We start from the raw sequence: 21,759 nt of genomic DNA on the forward strand, positions 1-21,759 counted from the left end.
CAAGTCCACATTCACGTGATCGAACCTTCTTTCCGGAACCGAGAACTGTGCTAACGGGGCCTTGATGTGACGGTGCACCTTGGAGCGCTGGCACACCACACAAGTCCCGGCCCACTTCCGTACATCCTTCCTCAGCCCGTGCCAGACGAACTTCGCTGCCACCAGCTTCTGAGACGCCCTCTTGCCCGGGTGTGACAGGCCATGGATCACATTGAAAACCTGTTGCCTCCACTCGTCGGGAACAACTGGTCGTGGCTGGCCTGTGGAGACGTCACACAACAGCGTAGTGCCAGTTTCGCCAAACGGGACCTCCTCCAACCGTAGTCCAGTCTCTGCTGTCCTTAAGTCCTGCACGCCCTGGTCTGTAACTTGATCCCCAGCCATCTTGTTGTAGTCCAATCCCAACTGGACAGCCCCGGTGACGGCCCTGGAGAGACAGTCTGCGACCAGATTTTCCTTGCCAGCTACATGCTGTAGATCCGTAGTAAACTCCGATATGAAGGAGAGCTGGCGCTGCTGGCGTGCGGACCAAGGTTCGGCGCTCTTACCCATGGCAAACGTCAGTGGCTTGTGATCCACAAACGCGGTGAACGGCCGAGCCTCCAGCAGGAACCGGAAATGCCGAATGGCCAGAAAGAGGCCGAGGAGCTCCCGATCGAAAGTGCTGTACCTCCGTTCATTAGGCCGCAACTGCCGACTGAAGAAAGCGAGCGGTTGCCACGCCCCTTTCACCCACTGCTCGTGCACCGCGCCCACTGCATAGTCTGAAGCGTCCGTGGTGATAGCAATCGGAGCCCTAGGTGATGGGTGTGCAAGCATTGTCGCGTTTGCCAGGGCTGTTTTAGCATCCACAAACGCAAGCTCCCTCTCCTCGGTCCAGTCCACAGCCTGCTTGACGGCCTTGCCCTTCAGCGCTTCGTACAGGGGGCGCATTACCTGCGCTGCTCGGGGAATAAAGCGATGGTAGAAGTTCACCATGCCCAAAAACTCCTGCAGGGCCCTCACTGTGAGTGGGCGTGTAAAGTTAGTCACTGCCTCCACCTTTGACGGAAGGGGAACTGCCCCGTCCTTCGTGATGCGGTGTCCCAGAAAGTCAATGGTGGACAACCCAAACTGGCATTTAGCCGGGTTGATAATCAACCCGTGCTGGCTGAGTCGCTCAAACAGAGTCCGGAGGTGAGCCATATGCTCCGCTCTTGACGCACTGGCCACCAGGATGTCATCCAGGTAGACGAACAGGAAAGGCAGGTCCCTCAGCACCGTGTCCATTAGACGCTGGAACGTCTGTGCTGCATTTTTGAGGCCAAACGGCATCCTCAAGAACTCAAACAGGCCGAACGGAGTGATCAGCGCTGTCTTGGGAACGTCCAGCGGGTGAACGGGCACTTGATGGTAACCTCGTACCAGGTCCACTTTTGAAAACACCACGCTTTCCGACAAGTGGGCAGAGAAGTCTTGAATATGTGGAACCGGATAGCGGTCCGGGATCGTTGCCTCGTTGAGCCGGTGATAATCTCCACACGGGCGCCACCCGCCCCCAGGCTTCGGTGCAATATGCAGGGGTGAAGCCCATGGGCTGTTGGAGCGGCGAATGATGCCCAGGCGCTCCATGTTTTCAAACTCGGTCTTGGCGATGGTGAGCTTAGCCGGCTCTAAACGCCGGGCCCGGGCATGTACCGGTGAGCCGGTGGTAGAGATGTGATGCTCCACCCCATGCTTGACCGTGGAGGACGAGAAGGTGGGCTGCGTGAGGTCTGGGAACTCGGCCAGCAGACGCAGAAACTCATCAGCCGCTGCCAGCATGCTAGTCAACCTGGTAGAGCCCGCTCCACTTAGTGTACACGGGTAGGAACAAAAAGTCACAGCATTTATCAGGCGGCGGTCCCTTGACATCCACCAATAGCCCATACGCGCATAGGAAATCCGCGCCAAGCAGGGGAATGGCAATTTTGGCAGTAACAAAGTCCCAGCTGAAACGCTGCCCCATAAAACACAGCTCCAGGCACCGTGTCCCAAAAGTGCGTATGGGGGTACCGTTCGCGGCTTCCAAGGGGGGGCCCTGCCCGTTCGTCAGCATGTCCACCCGCGATGCAGGCACCACGCTTCTCTGCGCCCCCGTGTCGCAGAGAAAGCGCCGCCCGGAAACTTCGTCCTGGATGAACAGCAGCCTGCCTTCCCGACCGACGCTCATGGCCGTTACTGAGCGCCGGCCCTGGCATTTCCCGTCCCGCCGAAACTGCATGGAGAACGGCACCTTGTAGCCCGCGCCCCAAACCTTGCGTGGTAATAGCACAGGCCGGTAGATCCCTGCCGTTGGCTCGCTGCGGCAACGGCCGTCATCTCCCCCGGCAGCCATGCCGTGGCTTGGGCCGGCCTCAGCGCTGCCGTGTAGCCTTGCTGGCCAGCCAGAAAGAACTTATCGGCCTCCTCGGCCAACTCCCGACAATCTGTAATCGTGGTGTTGGCCAAAGCTGCCCGCACCTGCAGCGGTAGCTGCTGCAGAAAAAGTTCCGTAAACAGAAACTCTGGCTCGTGTTTTCCCAGCAGAGCTAACATTTTGTCCATTAGCTCCGACGGCTTGCTGTCACCGAGGCCGTTCAGAGAAAGCAACCGGCGAGCCCGCTCAGAGTCAGAAAGCTCGAAAATGTTCAACAGCCGGCGTTTCAAGGTATCGTACTTGTCCCGCTCAGGAGGATTTTCCAGAATGCTTACCACTCTGCCCACTGTCGAACTGCCGAGGGCCGCCACGACATAATAATACTTCGTCGCGTCCGCTGCAATGTCTCTGAGGGCAAACTGTGCTTCAGCTTGAGCAAACCACACCGATGGTTGCGTCTCCCAAAACTCCGGAAGCTTGAGCGAAACTGCGTGCGTCGTCATCGTCTCTTCTGGAACCGTCCAGTAGAGTCAGGGTCACCAATGTAGGAGCGTGGAAACAAAACGAGGAGGCGAGTATTCCCTTTGGCTGCACCTTGTGGCCGTTTATTTCCATCCATACACACCTCTCACACATTCACTTCCTGCTACCTTTTAACCCCCTTGTCACCCGGGTTACGCCCCTTCTCTTAAAGGGGCCCCGTGAATTCGGTCCCTTCAGTCCCCTACAGTGGCTCCAAACACCAGACCTGTAGGCCGTTGTAGGATCTTCTATTTCTGGTCTAGTAATAATGGCATTACTAGCCATATTGCAACAAGCTAGCTTAGTGCAGCGTGCCTCACAGCGCAAACGTGCTTCACGAGGGTAGAATGTTTTTGTTCCTGGCAACAGCATGACGTGGTGGGTTGCCAGGTTGGCTCCCCCGAAAGAACATTCGATTTCCCACAATTTAAGCTCTGCATTTTCTAAACGCACTAGTATTATTCAAACGTATTGTTCGGTTCGTAAGCCTCGTACTAAACGGTTCAATACGAATACGTGTATCGTTACACCCCTAGTTACTGCAAATCATTTGTGGAGAATATTCAGTGAGAATCTACGATCCCTGATAATGCTACATTATGAACAACAAATCAGGAGGAGAGCTAGTAACGGTGGCAGCTAACATACAGAAGTTCCGTTGAGTAACATTAGGATGTGTTCATGCTCTATTCAGTACAACTGAGCATTGGGTTACAGTGTTTCCTCTAGATTTACAAATTTTTTTAAAGAATCATGGTGTTGACTGGCAGGGAGACTATAAATGGTCTGTTTATGCAGTCCACATATTCGACAGAACATTCCTAAAACCAAAAAGAAAACTGACATAACCCCCTATTCCAGGGGTCGGGGAAACACTGGGTTACGGTCAATTATGACGTTATCTGGATGTGTTCAAATGTAATTTTGTGAAATGTAGTTTTTGGGGAGAAAATAGAATAAAAACAGTTGTTTGAAGGAGATGTTTTCACAGAAATATAAAATAGAGAGGAAATTATGAACAGTAGCAGCTTATAATATATAATTAACACTACAATTTTTTAGCAATAAAAAGAAATGGTAAATGGTCTGGATCCTGCTCTACCACTGAGCCAGTCGCCCCAAATACAATCATGTATTTCCTAATTAGAGATTAGGGCCGATACTGTGTTCATGTACTCCTACTCGCAGAACTACACTGATAGCACAACGGCAACATGACGTTGAAAGAGAGTGAGAGTAAGCCTGGCATCACGTTAGAGAGTGTCCGGTCGAGAGAGGAAGAGCACATGTGTGCCGGTAAGTATGAATGTTAGCAGTAATGTTACAGCTGTGAATGCAGCAATGCGTCTGTACAGTTTATTTGTCGGTGAGTAAATTCTTCAACTCCTCAAAACTTGTGAGGAGACCCAAGTTAAGTGTCTTGCTTGTCAAGCAGCTGATGATGAAAGTGAAGGGGGTTCTCCCTGAAGTTAGCAACAGCTTCAGCTGCTCCGGCTCACTTAAGGAGGAGCAGTGCTAGTCTCCCTTAAGTAACAAGCTGCTCAGTTTATATTTCTTTCAACTGTTCAACTGATTAACGGTCAAACCGTTCATTATTAACATCCCCACTGCAAAGAACAATGCTCTGTTTGTATCAGGAAAATACAATATTGAATTGTCAGCAACAAAGTTATTGTTAGGTAATAGTATTATTAAGTACTTGTATCGGTACTTGGTACTGGCATGTTCTCAAAAGTAAGTACTTGTACTTGGTCTGATAGAAATCGGTGCATTAGTCATTTGAATTGTAAGTTTTTATGCAAAACAAAAGATTATAGATGACAGTAAACGAGTAAAAGCACAGCATGTAGGCTAGATTGTTGACACTAACTTTGAGATGGTTGAAACTATTTTTAGGGAGCTTTGTATATCAGCTGCTATAACAAGACAAAACAACTAAAAAGATCTGTATCAGCGGCAAAATAACGTGATTAGGGCATCTCTAAAAGTTGACTCAAAACCATGATAGGATCCAAAGGTTCCATGAGTTTTGTAATTCCTTACCCCGATATGATAGGCAACACACTATTGACAGTACTATACTGTGAGTTACCATCAAAGCTAGTACTTACAATATGACAACCTCATCGAACCACTGCAGATATTGGTATTCCTTTGTTTTAAGAAAGAAATATTCACCCTTTAAATTTGATATACAGTAAATTCAGTATAAATGTACAACAGTATATACAAAGCATCTACAATACCTTGGGTTCGGCAGTGCGAATGCGCTTCCTATCTGGCTTAAAGTCGTCGTCGTCGTCCTTCTCGCGGTCAGAGCTGAGGCTGGACAGGAACTTCTCAGACAGACGAGAGGCTATGGACGGTTTCTTTTTTTCCTCAGGTGATGTCACTGAAACACAGCAAGTGCAACATTAGATTATACAGGAACAGAAATGAAGTTTGGAAATGGCTTAGTTCTGGCTAGTCCTCGGATGAATCTCATCTGTGAAGCACAATAGCTACGTTTAGCTCTGTGGACAGGCAATAGATCTATTAGAATACTCTACAAACACAACTGTTACATCAACTACTTTCATTTGTCTGGTATTTAATTCACTGGGCTGTACAAAACACAGACACTCTGATTTCTGTTCCAGAAAATGTGCTCCAGCAAAAGTCAGGAACCACTGCAATACTGGATACTACTTCTACTAAGTGCATCATTAAGGAAATCCATGGCTGCTTTAATGTATTTTAGAGACAGCATTGATTCTGCATCATGGTGTGCATTCATTCTGCCTCTGTGCTCCTAATTTGATGGTAAGATAACCAGAAGGAATATATTCCTTAAAGTACAGGACTGAAATCCAATGCTTAACGCCAAAGAAAACCAACACTGACATCAGCTGATTGAAAGCTCACCTGAATCAAGGCTGTGTGTGACAAAATAACCTTGTTCAACAGAGTCTGGTTCCCCAGTCAGATAGAACGGCAACAGAGAGAGTTGTGTAGAAGACAAGGCCAGTGTGTCTGTGTTGCTCTACTGTTGTGTATGTTAATGGGACACATAAAACATGCTAATGCAGATTTGTTGGGATTACCCAGATGTGGCAATCAACACCACCTACTGAACACAAGTTTTATTTATTTTAGTGATTTTTCTTTTTCAGTTTCATAGCCTATTGTGACCTGTTGCCTTTTGGGAAATGGTTTGTTTAGTGGGCATACAGTGTAATAGCGAAGTAACCAGCAGGAAATATGTTTCCTCAGTCCACAGTGAGAGGATATTGTTGGTCTTTTACACTTGCACATCTCTCTGTTCCCGAGGGTATGAACCGAACCGCGACTTCTTTGTATTGTTACAGCCCTAACTGCAGTGGACGTAATCAGAATCATATTTTAACCCTCGTGTCAAGCAACAAGATGTCAAAGCATGAAGAAATCTTCACAAATTGATCAAACTTAACTAGAAATATAAAACATAAAAATTTCACAGCTACCAATTGTTGACATGCCAATTTTGTGTGCATCAAGTAAAAAAAAAACTCTCTGTTTGAAAATACCTTTGTGATGCAGGGGAGGTAAAAAGAACAGTTATGCAGGTCTCAAATGCCTCCACAAATAAAACTAAGGACTGTAAAATACGTACTTTGTTCAGGTGCTGGAAGCTGTGTCGACTCTTTGCAGGGTGACACAGTGAGGTCCACAACATCAGGTTGGGCTGCTGTTGTAGCTGTGGTACTGTTGACTTTGCTGTGGCACACACACTGACATGGCGTTGTGACATCTGACTTCTTAGAGACGCCACAGCTTTTATCCGACTGGCTCTTGTCCTCCAAAAGGCTTCCTCCCTCTTTAAGTTTATCTGTCATCACACAATGAAACACAGAGACAGGGACACTGATCCTCAGCTGGTACATGGTGTAGGAAATATATACAATATCAAAAAAAATTTACAAACAAGAAAGTAGTGAGAAACAGACATATCTGCAATGCGGATTTGGTTAACAAACAGTTAACTGCTTTTAGACAAGGAAAACACAAATCATATCACACCATTATAATAACACTAAGTCTTGTATAGTCTCACATCAATATATAAATATATCATCTGGCTTAAGTGAATGAAAAAAAAAAAAACATGCCAACATGAAAACATCCAAGGGACACTTGGTGAGATCTAATTACAATAAGACAGACTTCTGCTCCAATTAGTCTGAACAACACAGGTTAAACATTGAGTTTGAGGATAGGCCTTCTTGCCGTTACAATAGTTTTGGTTCTTTGATCTCAGTCAGAGCAGACATACCCATCTGAGCCCGCTGCCAGCTCAGAGCCGAGCAGAGCAGAGCCAAGCTCTTTCCACTTCCCGTGGGACTCTCCAGCAAACAGTGCTGCCCATATTTCAGTCCTCGTACGATCTGCAGGCAAGGTACAGACACAATCCTTAATGCCAAATCTATATGTGGTATTGCACCATTTCAAGTAGAACTGTTTTTTCCAGGATATTTGTACTTTTTCCGTACATAATTTGAGGGAAAACAGCGCCTCCCCCACTGAAAGCTGCCGATATAAATAATGGAAGGAAGGATGAATGGATAAGTATTCACTGGTTTGTTTATGGTTAGAATAATAACCAATGGCCCTCTAAACAAATACACTGTGCAAGATGGCTTACACATCACCTAAGCTGATACAAAAGGCTCGTTTCACAGATGCCACTTTCAAATGTCATAGCAGGGTAAACACAGGTGTAAATGACTTCCTTACACTGTAATATCTCATTATTATTATGCAACAACCCAGTACTTCCTTATAAATTGTAATAGGCACACATGTTAAGCAAGTCCTCTTAAGTGGTTAGTTTATCACGTGGTGATGGTGTTACTCACTGAATTCATCATAGCCAGCTGGGACGGGTACGCCTTGCAGGGGAAGTGGATCTTCACCCCTCCAATGGTGTACTCTACTGAGGAAGCAGCCATGTTCCTCTGGTCCTGCTTCACAGAGATATCTGAAACAAGAAACACGTCTGATAAACTAAATATCAGCCAACGTTACATATTATATACCATGCTCCGTGTAATGAGAGTGAAGCCCTTGTCAGTTACTGCAACTAATTCACTCACACGCTAAGGTACAGTAGCACACAACTAGCACACCGTTAAGCATTTGCCAACAGTTGAACACACATCACTTTCCACTGTTGTCATGTCTGTGTAAGTTGCCACCTACCTGAGAGTTAAGAGAAAGTCACTTAGCTAGCGTTACGGTATTACTGAGTGTTTAGCCGGCGCTAATGCTACGTTTTCCACTGTTACTTTGATTCACTACTGTTATCCTTGTGCCATGGTTAACCTGCTAACCGGTACTCTGATAGCAGGCTATCAGAAACCACTTCGGGGAACACGAATTATTTGGTTCACTCCACTGTCCCCATCATCCTTCCCGCTCTGAAAATATCGTTTTCTTCTTCGTTGGTGTTATATGGAAGCTGGTATCCGTTCTGTTGCATTTCTGCCACCTTCTGGAGCTAGACAATTACTGCGCCATCTTCGTACTAGATCCAGTAAGGCATTGTCTCTCAAAAAGCCAAACAGCCATTTTATTGCTTTTCCTTTACTTCCATACTTACTAATATTTCTGTTAATTCCATTATCCTCATTTCAGTTAACACCACTCTTCTTTCTGGCCTATACCTCCTTCATGACTATACATGCTGCACTGTCATTGTCTCTTCTGGCACTGCTTGCATGACCCTGATGGATGCTTCCCCATGATATATAGTGTCCTGTTCAGATATGTGTGTACCCCCTTCATTCTGGTCAACTTTACCTGTTCCTCCCTCTTTTTCCTGTACTGCTCACTCTGCTTTGTCAGGAATAAAGGGGTCTCCCTTTCGTGTCCTGCTCCCACTCCTGTCCACTGCAGGACCAATAAGAAAGTAACCTCACTGCCCCTCCTTGCTACACTGTTGAGTACTAACAGGATTTCATGGACCAAGTCAGGTTGACTCTGGGCTGTTCCAGACCCAATACTCTGGATTACAGACGAGTCACTATATAAATACTTAACAGGGTTGAATCCGTTCAATCCACTGCATATAGCATGTAACTCTATTAAAATAGCAGGCAGCTCTACTGTATACACAGTCAGGTAGTTGGAAGTTATTTTGTAAAGACTGACGTTCAGCACTCTGGACCACAGCAGCTCCTGTTGCATCAGCTGCTGGATCCTTCGACCCGTCTGTGAAAATTGAAAGAAGCTCCCTGTAACTTTTTCCGATGTGGCAAAATTCATTCAATATGTCTACCTTTTTTATTCCTCACTATTGCCTCATAGCCATAGTGGTACAGAAGGCCACAAGGCAGAACTCTTGATCAATACCCACATATCTCTTGGTCCCCCACCCAGCCAAAGCCTGACGTCTGTGCCCCCCCCCCCCCCCCCTCCCAGCACTCCTGCACCACTTGTTCTGTTGAATGATTTTCACCATGTCCCTTGTAATGCTGATGTTGTTCTGAAATCAACTGTAGTCTCAAAGCCTGGTATAGAATATTGTTTAACCTTTTGAGAGATGTTTTTGCTGCAGATACAAACGCTACACACCAATAATCTAATACTGATCTCATCGGTCCTCAGTACATGTTCTCAAGGCTCTTCTTTCAGCCCCCCATTCACTTTCTACCACACATCTCATTACATTTAATACTTTCTTACACTTGTCAATTATTTTCTAAACATGTACAGCCCATCAGTTCCCATACCATTTTAATTATTGAGGGAGTTGACTCTTCAATCACCTCTCCATTCACATTATTATAGCTATAACATAATGTAATGTGAGCATTAGAATCTCTACAGCAAATCACTTTTCCATGTAAAAGTACAGCTCAGCTTCTTGCAGGGATTGTAAAAGTTAACTTTTCTGATAATACCATCTTCTGTCCACTTCAATTGCAATCCTTTCCCAATATTTACCTTTCTTCAATGCATTTCTTCTTTCACAAAATCTAATGCTGGTTTCAGCCAAGTTTCTTGAATACTTATAATTTCTGGTTTATTTCTGAACCCTTTAATACATACTTTGGATCCCTGACCATTAAAGAATAACCATTCAGTCCTTTTCCCAAGGCCCCCCAGTTTTCCATCTATCTAAAGCTCTTTCATCAAGTATTTCTCAGCTTGACCTATTTGATCTCCTTCTAATCTTAGATATTTGATTGATTTTGTGTTTCTTCCGATTCCCTTTTGTCCTCGCACTCTCTTCACTTCCTCAGCATAATTTATGTTGTTAACTGTCTTCACTTGTTGTGACTGACTTCACAACCCCCATATGTCACATTGGGCTGGCCACAATATTTACAACATTTAGCCTGCACATTCTCTCCACAATCCTCAAATCTATGATCACCTCCACATTTGCCACATCTTTGTTTCCTTTGCAATACGCCCATACCTATATACGCCCATACCTTGGAGTAGCGTTACTAAAAAGGAAGCACACAGTAAGGGTTCCTATTCTTGCTTTCAACGTAAAATCGTTAGTGTAAAACATTGTGGACGTTGTTTAAAGTAAAAGCACACTTTTGTATTTTCTTTCTTTAAATACTTTTGAGCATTCTGCACGTTTTCAGTGGGTACGTAAAGTCTCCAATTCAATTAGGGGCAATTTTACTCTTTTATTTCGAATGCTTAGTATGGCCTGCTGTTTTCAACCATGGTTACAACTTGACCTTTTGTTTTTTACACATATTTTTGCTGCACATTTACACGTTTGCGCAACCGCTGCTTGTGTTGGGGGGCCAACCTGTAGAGGGCAACAGCTGCATTGGCGCTGCCACGTCAACGTGCTAGAAGAAGACCGATTCTGACGTCAACGCGTTTGAGCATGCCTACTATGCTGGAACATAAACAAAGGCAGGACGCTGGGCTGCAATAAACTCAACTCTCCAGGTATTTTATATGCTAACCCGTACCGACAAATTGGAGAGCGACTCATTTCTGGAGCTATGGAAAACGCATTATTGATGCGGGTGAGTGTTTTTACCGACCAAGGAGGCAGGAAATACATGGAAGATGTGACCGAAGTCATAGTAGAGCCCGAGCCGGGAGAAGACGAGCCGACTTCGGGTGAGCCAGAAGAGATCAGTGGGGGAGACTGTACGTTCAGTTCTTTGGCTGCGGACACGCATCCAGAGCGGACTGGTGAGCCCGTTGTGTCGCTGCAGCTTTCAGATGCACCATGTGAACCCGTGCGAACGGAAAACCAAGGTATAATAGTGGAAGCGACTTTACCGGGAGGTCAGAGCCCGTCGCGAGCCCAGCCGAGCCCAGCGAGTCCTTCCCGCCGTTCCGTTGCATTCTTCGCGGTGTTCGACGGGCACGGGGGTCGCGAGGCTGCGCAGTTTGCGCGAGAATATTTATGGGAGTTCATGAAGAAGCAGCGGGGGTTCTGGTCAGACTGTGACATGGAGGTCTGCTCTGCTATACGAAAAGGATTTGTAGCCTGCCATCACGCTATGTGGAAAAAGCTACGTAAGTTTAACGTTACAACGATCAACTACAATGTCATGACATACAACGTTATCTGCTGTCAACATTGGCCGTTTATGTGCCTCTCCCTCGGTTTGAGTAGAAAGAACATCACACCAAACCTCCCAACCAGACTGTAGGTCAGTCTGTGGCCTAGCGTTACATCCTAACATTGTTAACTGTTAACGTTACATGGGCGCACTGCTGGCCCATACATGAAAGCCGAATTTACCAGAAGATTCTCTGTGCTCAATAAAATCATTCTCCTTTGAATGTGTGGTTATGTACATTTTAAAAACGGCCGACCTAAATATGTTGGCACTATCTCTAGTCTTTGTTTATGTGTGTTACCTTTTAAATATAAAAAGCTCTACGAGGAATGGTTTTAGCAACCAAAGGCAGCCGAGCTAACGAGGTTAGCGGTAGCCACTGGCTCCAAACAAAGCCCCTCACAGCGGACATAGGAGACCAGTTAACCTACCTAACCACGAGTCGGCCAATATTTTATTGTTTGCTCGGACTCACATGTGTGATATTGTTTATTCTATTACACTTCCATATCTTGTTATTACACATTAGAAAACCTATCCAATCATGACGTAGCCAGAGTGTGCTGTGTCCTACAGATAACGGCTGTCTGGCTGGATGTGCCCGGGCATGTCAGCTGTTTAACAGCTGGTCACACAATGGTGTCAACACACAGTGCCTGTAAAGCACATCTCTGACTAGGATTAGTTGGAAAGACTTGCTCCAGGACAGGCTGCGTCCAATAAAGGTCACAGTGTTGTCATCAGGCAAAATATTTGGAAGATATATGGAGATTAGCAATAGATAAATTAGGAGCATTTATTTTCTGCCCATCATTTTGCTGTGCTGTTATGTGTGGTTCAGTTTACTGCCTGTTTGTAAGCAGGAAACGTTATAGCTCAGTAAATACACATGTTCTCTCTTTCATCTTCTCAGCTGAATGGCCAAAGACACTCACAGGCCTTCCGAGCACATCGGGCACCACAGCCAGCGTGGTGTTCATCCGCGGAAACCGCATGTATGTGGCCCACGTCGGGGACTCTGCGGTGGTTCTAGGGGTCCAGGATGACCCTTCAGACCCGTACATCAGAGCTGTGGAAGTCACACAAGACCACAAACCTGAACTACCCAGAGAGAGGGAGCGTATTGAAGGTCTGGGAGGGAGGTATGGCTTCACCCAACAACTCACCCTGTCTTTACATTGTATTAACATTAGAAGGAGGGTTTTTGCAGCCAGGCCAGCCCATCATTGCTCAGAAGACATAACCAAAACCAACCTTTCAGTTGGAGAGTCCTGTTCTGATTTAGCTGCCACAAGGGTTCCTGTTGATTCAAACTGTTCATCATTTGCTGTGACAGTAAATTGAAGTTGTAAGTTGATAAAGCACACCCTGCAGCAGATGGTGGAAATCAAGACAAATGCTAGTTTGGTAACATCTTATTCATTCCCATGGCCCCACCAGACCCCATTTACAACTAAAAAGCACTTGTAACCATTGTAACCTCTTTTGCGCAATAGCATATCAAAATGTTATCTGTTTCAAGGACAATGTCATTTATGCTGTCTGTGGCCTGTCTACTGATAAGATGTGGTTGCAGTGATAGGCGCCTGGATGACAACAACCAGACTTTTATCCTTACATGACATGGTAAACTCCACAGCTTTAAAGGGGATTTATAGTTGTGCTGGAACTGCATAACTATAACAAGATTTAGACAACAAGACAAGGTTTAGTCGTGTTATCGGGAATGCCAAGTGTGCAGTATATGAAAAGGCTGGTGGGGAGAAGTGCTGCTTTAAAATCATATTAGGACAAAACATGAGGCCCGGGCAGTAGGGCCGATCATATTTGGTATACATGGATATTAATTCATCCTACTTCACCTCAACATGTTAAGGCAAGTCCTCTTCCACATAAGTGCCCATGATTGATTTGTCGTTGTAGATTTGCATTTCATTAGGAGCATAAGACCGGCCCTTCCCTTTATTTCAAGTTGGAAATAATTCCAGGACAGATCATTTCTCCACATGGTGAAGGCTAACTGTACTTTATGGAGGAGAAAAAAAAGCATTAATGGTTATCGGCCAGCCAGATGTTTATCTTCTTGCCGAATACATAATATATGCAATAATAAGCTATGGCATTGAGGTAAAGCTTTTATTTCTTAGTACTGTCGTAGGTCAACCCGGTTGTGGAAATGGACATATTTATTTGTGACATCAGTTACAATGTTGTGATATTCTTACTTTCAGCACTGCCAGTTTTATTCTATATATTTCTACTTGCCCCTCCAGTTTACTGCATTAATCAAATGCAGCTCATTCTACCCCGCTGGCTGCATAGTGTAGACCTTGTGGTTGCAACCCACCCATAATGTCTAAAACAGACTTTCTGAAATTCCTGGATACTCAATCAGTGGCTTATCTTACCTATTCTCTTCTCTACCTATCTGCTAACAGTGTTATCAAAAAATCTGGAGTGAACCGGGTTGTCTGGAAGAGGCCGAGGCTGAGTCACAACGGCCCAGTGCGTCGGAGCACTGTCATTGACCAGATACCTTTCTTGGCAGTAGCCCGAGCTCTAGGTAGGAAAAGTTACTATCACGGTTATCACAGCAAATAAGGCAGCGCGAATGAATGACTGGAATACGGTTGTTGTTTTTATATCTTATGTCTTATAACAAGGAGCTAGTAGTTATCATCAGGGGTGTAAGAGAATTCAGAGAGTTTTGACAAAGGAGTGTACATCATTCCAGAGTTTTTGGACCCCAGTGATCAAAAACCATTCAATCTAGTTTAAAAGACTAATCCATTCAGGAAAATAGGGATCCATTGCTTCCAATTGAGTCTTTTACTGACTATTTCTACCCTTTTTTATTTTTTTGTGTTCATAAAAAAAAATCTGGTAAAAGCTCTCTGTCATCCAGTTGATCAAACGCTTTGCAGCACAGTTTTATATAAGTGATTCTTTTTGGAAAGAAGACTTTTGTCCAGAGCTTTTAGACAGCTACAGAGAGAGAAAAGGCAACCGCCTGGCAGTCATCACGGACAGTGTTTGTTAGAGCCAGGCGTGCTTTCAGCTCCGTTTCTCCTCTGCAACAGGTGATCTGTGGAGCTATGACTTCTACAGCGGGGAGTTTGTGGTTTCTCCAGAGCCAGATACTAGTGTGGTGACCCTCGACCCCAGAAAACACCGCTACATCATCCTGGGCAGCGATGGTCTGTGGAACATGGTGCCGCCTCAAGAGGCTATCTCCATGTGTCAGAACAATGATGAGGCCATGGTGAGTGGAGAGCTACGCCAGCAAAGAGCAGTTACGCTTTAGCTCTTATCATTTTGGATCATTATAGATGTATGCCTTCCTTTCCTAGCTGCCTGGAGTGTGGTCTGTAGTAGATTTAAAGGGTTAGACAAGTAAACTAACAGAGTAATAGTCTATGTAATGTCCAGCTCATATCAGACCAATAACAGCCTTCCATGCTGCAGGCACCATGCGGGGTATCGAGTGCCCGGCAGCTGGTCAGCCACGCTCTGCTGCGGTGGCGCCAGCGCATGTTGCGTGCTGACAACACCAGCGCCATCGTCATCGCCTTGCAGGAGCCCGGGACCTCCCAGGACGTGCTGCACCATGAGGAGGTGCTGCTGGACTTAGCCAAGGTGTCCCAGTGTCCTCCCACCTCCCTATCACGCGCTGACACTCCTCTCCTTCAGGTGAGGGCAGGAGGACTTATTTTGCACCCAAGAATTCCCAAAATGATGAAACCACAATGTGGGATATTAAGACATTATTTTGGATATTAAGAAAATTAGGACTTTTAATTTAAAGGTTCCGGTTTCATTTTCTATATTCAGTACATTTTCAATAATAAGTTGAGAAAGTGTTGAATTCCCACATAGTCAATGCCTGACAAAGGTTCATAGCAGAAGCATTGCATTACTAATAAACACTAGGGCAGTGCCTGCATAGGGCGGCCGTGGCACACCGGGCGCTTCTCAGCAGCCCACCGCTCCCTATAAACCAGGGATGGGTTAAATGCAGAGGTCAAATTTCGTGTATGTGTATATGACAATAGAAAGACATTATCATCATTATGTATTACCTGGCTCCTGGCGTTATGCATACAGCTTTGTGGGGTTGTGTGGCCGGTTGTAACGTGTTCCACTTCAGACCAGGACTGTGTGGAACCGCAGTCAATGAGGAGCGGCCTGCTTGCCATACTGACACTGGCTTTTTAAATGCTTTAGAAACGGAACATTTTAACAATATCATGTTACAAATATTTTGCCAGCCAACTTGTTTACAGGATAATCAACCTCTGTTTCATTGCAATACAATGAATACTTGACTTTCTTTACAGAGCTTGCATAAAGGCGATCAAATCTTTCTATGAATATGAGATATGAGTTTACAGTTAGTTAAAATACCTCGCCGGCATTCAGGATGTGGGTTTCTGGCATTTTGCCGGAAACACTTGTTGATTTCTGGCTTGCTTACGGGATATTTACTTCTGGAGAATAATGCAACGAACAGGGGTTGAGCGCTCGTAGCTTGTGCTCCATCAGTGATTGCTGGCGACACAGAGCGTTGTTCACTGGTTCACCAAATCCGTCCCCATGGGGTCCCCAGCAATACACCCCTCAAGTGTCAAGTAGTAGATTCTCAAGATATGCAAAGAATGACCCAGTCAAAGAGCAGTAGAGGACTTTCACTGGCCTCATTATCATTCATTCCTCATTCATTTTGGGTGTGTTATTTTAGGCCTAGGGCTTAACAGATTGTTGTAACATAACACATTTACACACACACAGTTGGCATGATAGCATGGGAAGTTTCATGAAGCATTCACTTCCCATGTATCCAGTGTCCTAACACCCTTCATTCAGCTCAATGCAGTAGTATTGAACAGCATTGTGTCCTCTACTGTCCTTAACCCTGCTCTTCACATCTCAAGTGTGTATCCACTTGAAGTAGACATGAATAGCTGTGTGGTATTGAGAATCATCTACATTTATTTATATTTATATATATTTTTTTGCAGCGTACTCTAGAGGAAGACTCTCCCTCGGCCATGTGTGAGCTCCTCCCTGCCTTGGAGCGACGGGACGGACTATCGGGAAGCAACAGCTTGTACCACATGAATCTCTCTGACACGTTCACTCTGACTCCACTGTGTCCAAACAGTGGCGCTGAGTTGCCCAGTCAGTCCGGTCCCACTGACAGGACAGACGGCGACAGGACGCCCGACATTAAAAGAACTACTGACCGATCATCACCGGACCAGACAGCTAAGAAGGCCCGACGCAGGACTGCTGACAGGCTGCCGCTGGTCCAACACAACGCAGAGAAGAAACAGAAGGAGTCCAGTAACGTCTCACCCATTCTCCAGCAGCATAACAAGACCACGGTGTGTGTGTGCTGAAACACACACACACACACACACACACACACACACATCAACCTGCTGCCTTCCACAGTCCACCGTGTCTCCAGTGGCATTCCTGTTCCTGATGTCTGCAAGTGTCCCGCACATTCTCACAGTGCAAACCAGCCTTGCTGTAAAGGCTGTGGAGAGACGTGTCTTCTTGCTCAGCACCACATATGAAAACTCATTTTCACACAACAGATCTAGTTTGTTTGCTGATTATAGGTGTCTTAATGGTTCCTCTTACTGGTAACCGTTGTAAGAAATAGGTATGACTAATGATGCCGGTGCAATTATTATGAATTTTACAGTTGAGTGTTAAGTAATTGGTAATGTTCATGTAAAAGAAATATATATTTTTGTACATTCTCTTATTGTTCGATGATAAAACGTGAGAATTAAGATGAGCTCCACAACAGCTTTCTCCATATACCATTCTGTGCACACCCTGGGTTTAAACATATGTATGTATTTTTATTCTTATCATTTTATTTAATCACTGGAGATTTGTCTTGAATTCAAACTGAAGGTGCTGCTACAGTCACAGACTCGTAAGCTACTACATTGTGTGTATTGATGTACAAATACATGTAATAGGTGTTGGTAGCACTTTGATTCTTTGATAGTATGCATATGACAGAATGGAAGATGTTTTTTAAGTTTTAATTGCACAATGCATCTTAAGGGATATATGGATTCACTCTCTAAATCATATTACAATGTTGGAAGTTGTAATGAAGCATTACGGTTGAGTTGTCTTGGTGTCATCGCTCCACCTCGTCCTACATCAGGTAGGGATGTGTCTGTGCTGAAGCGTTTGCAGGAGTTGCTACGTCTGTCTCTATAATGATGGGTTCTCCCTCTGTGTTCGCTCTGTCAGGTTGTTTGACCATCTGTCAGTAAGAATACTGACTCCATCTCCAGCATGTCGGTCCCTACAGACGGGATTCAATACGTGTTCTTTGTTTTGTTGAGGCTGACTCAGATTTCCTTTTCATTCTCCTTATACACGCCACCGTCCCTCCTTGCTGCAGCGTCAGTTGTATGGTTACTGATGTAAGCACAGGGCTCGTTTGTGAGTAAATACACAACGCATGGACTTTCTAGGAGATTTTCTTTTGCACTGTTATGGTGAACTGAATTGTCTTTGAGAAGACTTGTTGTTTTTATGCATTATGAAAATGATACAGCCAGCAGTGGATGACATGATCGGAGTCTAAAATGAAAACAGCAAATGTAGGATATGTGAGGTCACATCATTTAAAGCTTATTAGGTGGAAGGGAATCCTCACTGATCTGAGGACACTTTGCTGAACCTCTTGGCCTCTGATGGTTTTGTTACAGGACCGACTATGAATCAGATGAGAAATATTACCTGCAAGAAAATAATGTCTTTGTACAGCCTTGTTACACGATAATGCATTTTCATTGAGCTAAGTGCAATTAACAGGAATTAGTAGCATTGTGGATTGGTAGATATGAAACGAGCGATAATGTTTAGATTTCACACATCCTCTCTGCAAATACAGTCTGTTACTTTGCTCGGGACCCTGTATGACTTTTCTATATGTTTTGTTGTCATAAATCTTAGTGTGCTCATTTACTCGCGCCCCTGATTCAGACGGCTGTGCTAACAGACAAATGTGCATGTGTACAGTGTAAATGTGAAAAATACTTCTCTGGAAATGACCCTATTTAAATAAACAGCTTTCTGAAGTAAGGTGATTACGATGACATTTCTTCTGCCGGTAAGAGGCACACATACGATCCCTCAGTGGTCTCATGCTGAGGACATCACTTTACATTTCCGCCGTTTTGTTTGAATACGATAACTTTAACGTTGCATTTGAATCTTCCTTCTGATTCTCACACCCGTCACACTTTTGTTTATTGTCATTTTACAGAACTTTCAAAAGCTCACATCCATCCACATGCACATCCATCCACAGGTATCAAAATCAGGAACAAAAATACCAATGCAAAACACGAGAATAAAATGAACCAATGAAGAATAAATGATTGAGTCAAATAAAGTGGAAAAGGGAGATTCAAATAAAACTAGAAAATGCATTACCTGCTGAAAATGCGTTGGAATGCTGAAAGCTGAAATGAACTGCTGAAACATGGCTGAAAATAGAAATCCAATTTAAAAAAAGTTGCAAAAAGCTTAATAATTCAAAAAGTTTAAAGATTACAAATATGAAAAGTCACATCACCCCTCTAATGAAAGAGCTGAACATTTTAATATTTGAACGGTTTCTGTGACTTAAAAAATGTCAGCAGTAGTGATATTTGTTGTAGTAGTAGTTGAAAGCTGAAATGAATTGCAAAAACATTGCTGAAAATAGAAATTGCAAAAAGCTTAAATAATTCAAAAAAGTTTAAAGATTACAAATTGCTGAAAATACAGAAATGGGACACTACCTGTCTGAAAAATGTTGTAGCCTGAAAGCATTTAAACTGCATTGCTGAAAACCCTTCTAGTTGAAATGTTGAACTATGGTGTCTGTAGCTGAAAGTATGAGGGAGAAGAAGGCTTTGAAAGTTGAAGAAGTTTAACAGGATTTGAAGATTTTCTCCATAGATATCCAATTAAAAAAAGATTGCAAAAAGCTGAATAATTCAAAAAGTTTAAAGATTACAAATGTGAAAAGTCATATCACCCCTCTCCTGAAAGAGCTGAACATTTTGATAGTCGAACGGTTTTTGTAGCTTAAAAAAGGGAAAAGTCCTCTCAAAATCTCTAAGACCTGAATGACTGTATGAGAGAGAGACACAGAGAGAGAGAGAGACAGACACACACAGACAGAAAGATAAAGAGAGACTGAGTGAATGAGTGTGAGAGAGTGAGAAAGACAGACAGGCAGACAGACAGATGGACTGAGTGAGTGGGAGAGAGAGACAGACAGACAGAGCGACAGACAGACAGAGAGAGAGAAAGACAAAGACAGAGAGAGAATGACAGACAGAGAGAGAGCGACAGACAGACAGACAGAGAGACAAGAGGTCTAACAATGCCTCCAAGTCGTGCGTGTGTGTGTAAAGACAGACAGAGAGCCTGGGTGCGTGTGTGTAAGAAACAGCATACCAATAGTTGGAATGCTTAAAAGCTGTTCCAACAATAAAGATTTGAAGAACAATACTTGGAATGCTTAAAAACATTCCAGCAATTTTAATTTTAAATAAATCCTTAGAGTACGATTTTCAGTCAGTCAGTAAACCTACCAGTTCTTCACACTAGATGGCGACATAGTGCATCTTTTCTCTGCCTCAGCAAGAAGGGAAACTGTTGTTAAAACCTTACATACAGCTATGATGTAAAGTCCTCCTGATAACCGATGTGCCACCCACGCCGACCGTCGGGCCCACAGACGCTCTGCCACCCACGCCGACCGTCGGGCCCACAGACGCTCTGCCTCCCACGACGACAGTCGGGCCCGCAGACGCTCTGCAACCCCCGCCAACCGTCTGAAACAGAGACGCTCTGCTACCCACGCCGAGAAAAAAGAAGTGGGGCTTCCTGCTTCTTAAAAAGAAGGAGAAACGGGAGAAAACAACGACAATGGCGACCTTCAGGCCTACAGACGCTCTGCCACCCACGCCGACCGTCGGGCCACAGACGCTCTGCCACCCACGCCGAGAAAAAAGAAGAAGCGGGGCTTCCGGCTTCTTAAAAAGAAGGAGAAACGGGAGAAAACAACGACAATGGCGACCCTCAGGCCCACAGACGCTCTGCCACCCACGCCGACCGTCGGACCCACAGACGCTCTGCCATCCACGCCGACCGTCGGGCCCACAGATGCTCTGCCACCCACGCCGACCGTCGGGCCCAGAGACGTTCTGCCACCCACGCCGACCCTCGGGCCCACAGACGCTCTGCCACCCACGCCGACCCTCGGGCCCACAGACGCTCTGCCACCCACGCCGACCGTCGGAAACAGAGGCACTCTGCTTCCCACGCCGAGAAAAAAGAAGTGGGGCTTCCTGCTTCTTAAAAAGAAGGGGAAATGGGAGAAAACAACGACAATGGCGACCCTCAGGCCAAAAGACACTCTGCCACCCACTCCGACCGTCGGGCCCACAGACGCTCTGCCACCCACGCCGACCGTCGGGCCCACAGACGCTCTGCCACCCACGCCGACAGTCGGGTTCCCAGACGCTCTGTCACCCACGCCGACTATTGGGCCCAGAGATGCTCTGCCACCCACACCGACCGTCGGGCCCACAGACGCTCTGCTAATTTGAATCAAATAAATAATCTAAATTAAGTTGACTGTATTGGCTTTTCTGAATGAATATATACATTATAAATACATATCTTTGGTGTTTTGGTGAATATAAAGTAGAAGTGCTGGTATCTTTTTAAATTGTGATTTAAACAACACTGTAGCTGATCAATGAAGAAAACTAAGTTACAAATATGTTAAACATTTTATTTTAGGTGCTGGTTAATAAGGTGCTGATTGGCTAACAAACAATAATGACAAACAGGTGACAATCATCCCTGACAGGCGTATGAATATTTGTAATAGTAAACATGTTTCACTGGTAATTATTTAGCTGTTATTTAATAATAAACAGACAGTTGTAAACTACTTTAACATCTTTGAACTCAAACCCTGAACCCTCAAGGACTTACTGACGTCACCTGGTAAGTGAGTGAGTGTGAGAGACTATAAGGGCTTGAGATGGTGTAAATATGAATGGGACAGCACTTTGCTGCAACATATCACGTTACCATGAAAACGACAAAAAATATGATGTATAATTGTGTGTATTTATTTTATACTTTGTACTCCCTGATTTGAACGTCTTCCAGACTCTTTCCTCACAAGATGAGAAGTAACTTCATATAATCTATTTACTCGTTTTTGTCAAAACAGCTTCAATG

The 21,759-nt window shown here is 44.8% G+C and overlaps 2 protein-coding genes across 4 annotated transcripts in view; one reads left to right on the forward strand and one right to left on the reverse strand.

The window, feature by feature from the left end:
- brip1 (BRCA1 interacting helicase 1) overlaps positions 1-8,248 on the reverse strand; it is a 51,356-nt gene extending 43,108 nt beyond the window's left edge. For both annotated transcript variants that reach the window (XM_079166798.1, XM_079166797.1), the window contains exons 1-5: positions 8,117-8,248; positions 7,774-7,895; positions 7,191-7,302; positions 6,531-6,746; positions 5,146-5,291 (exon numbers count right to left, since the gene is read on the reverse strand). In XM_079166798.1, the coding sequence (XP_079022924.1) occupies positions 5,146-5,291; positions 6,531-6,746; positions 7,191-7,302; positions 7,774-7,866 (567 nt within the window). In that variant the 5' untranslated portion in view covers positions 7,867-7,895; positions 8,117-8,248. The remainder of the gene's footprint in view (positions 1-5,145; positions 5,292-6,530; positions 6,747-7,190; positions 7,303-7,773; positions 7,896-8,116) is intronic.
- Positions 8,249-10,779: 2,531 nt separating this feature from the next.
- ppm1da (protein phosphatase, Mg2+/Mn2+ dependent, 1Da) lies at positions 10,780-18,570 on the forward strand. 2 transcript variants are annotated; one of them, XM_079166804.1, is made up of 6 exons: positions 10,780-11,419; positions 12,380-12,608; positions 13,905-14,029; positions 14,547-14,728; positions 14,932-15,156; positions 16,485-18,570. In XM_079166804.1, exons 1-6 carry the CDS (start codon positions 10,894-10,896, stop codon positions 16,863-16,865), a joined length of 1,668 nt encoding a protein of 555 aa, XP_079022930.1. In that variant the 5' UTR covers positions 10,780-10,893; the 3' UTR covers positions 16,866-18,570. The 2 variants fall into 2 exon arrangements, with proteins under 2 accessions (XP_079022930.1, XP_079022931.1); XM_079166805.1 differs by having other exon boundaries at positions 10,780-11,014.
- The last annotated feature ends 3,189 nt before the right edge of the window (positions 18,571-21,759 follow it).

Source organism: Pholis gunnellus, assembly GCF_910591455.1.
Source record: "Pholis gunnellus genome assembly, chromosome: 9".
Lineage (NCBI taxonomy): Eukaryota > Metazoa > Chordata > Actinopteri > Perciformes > Pholidae > Pholis > Pholis gunnellus.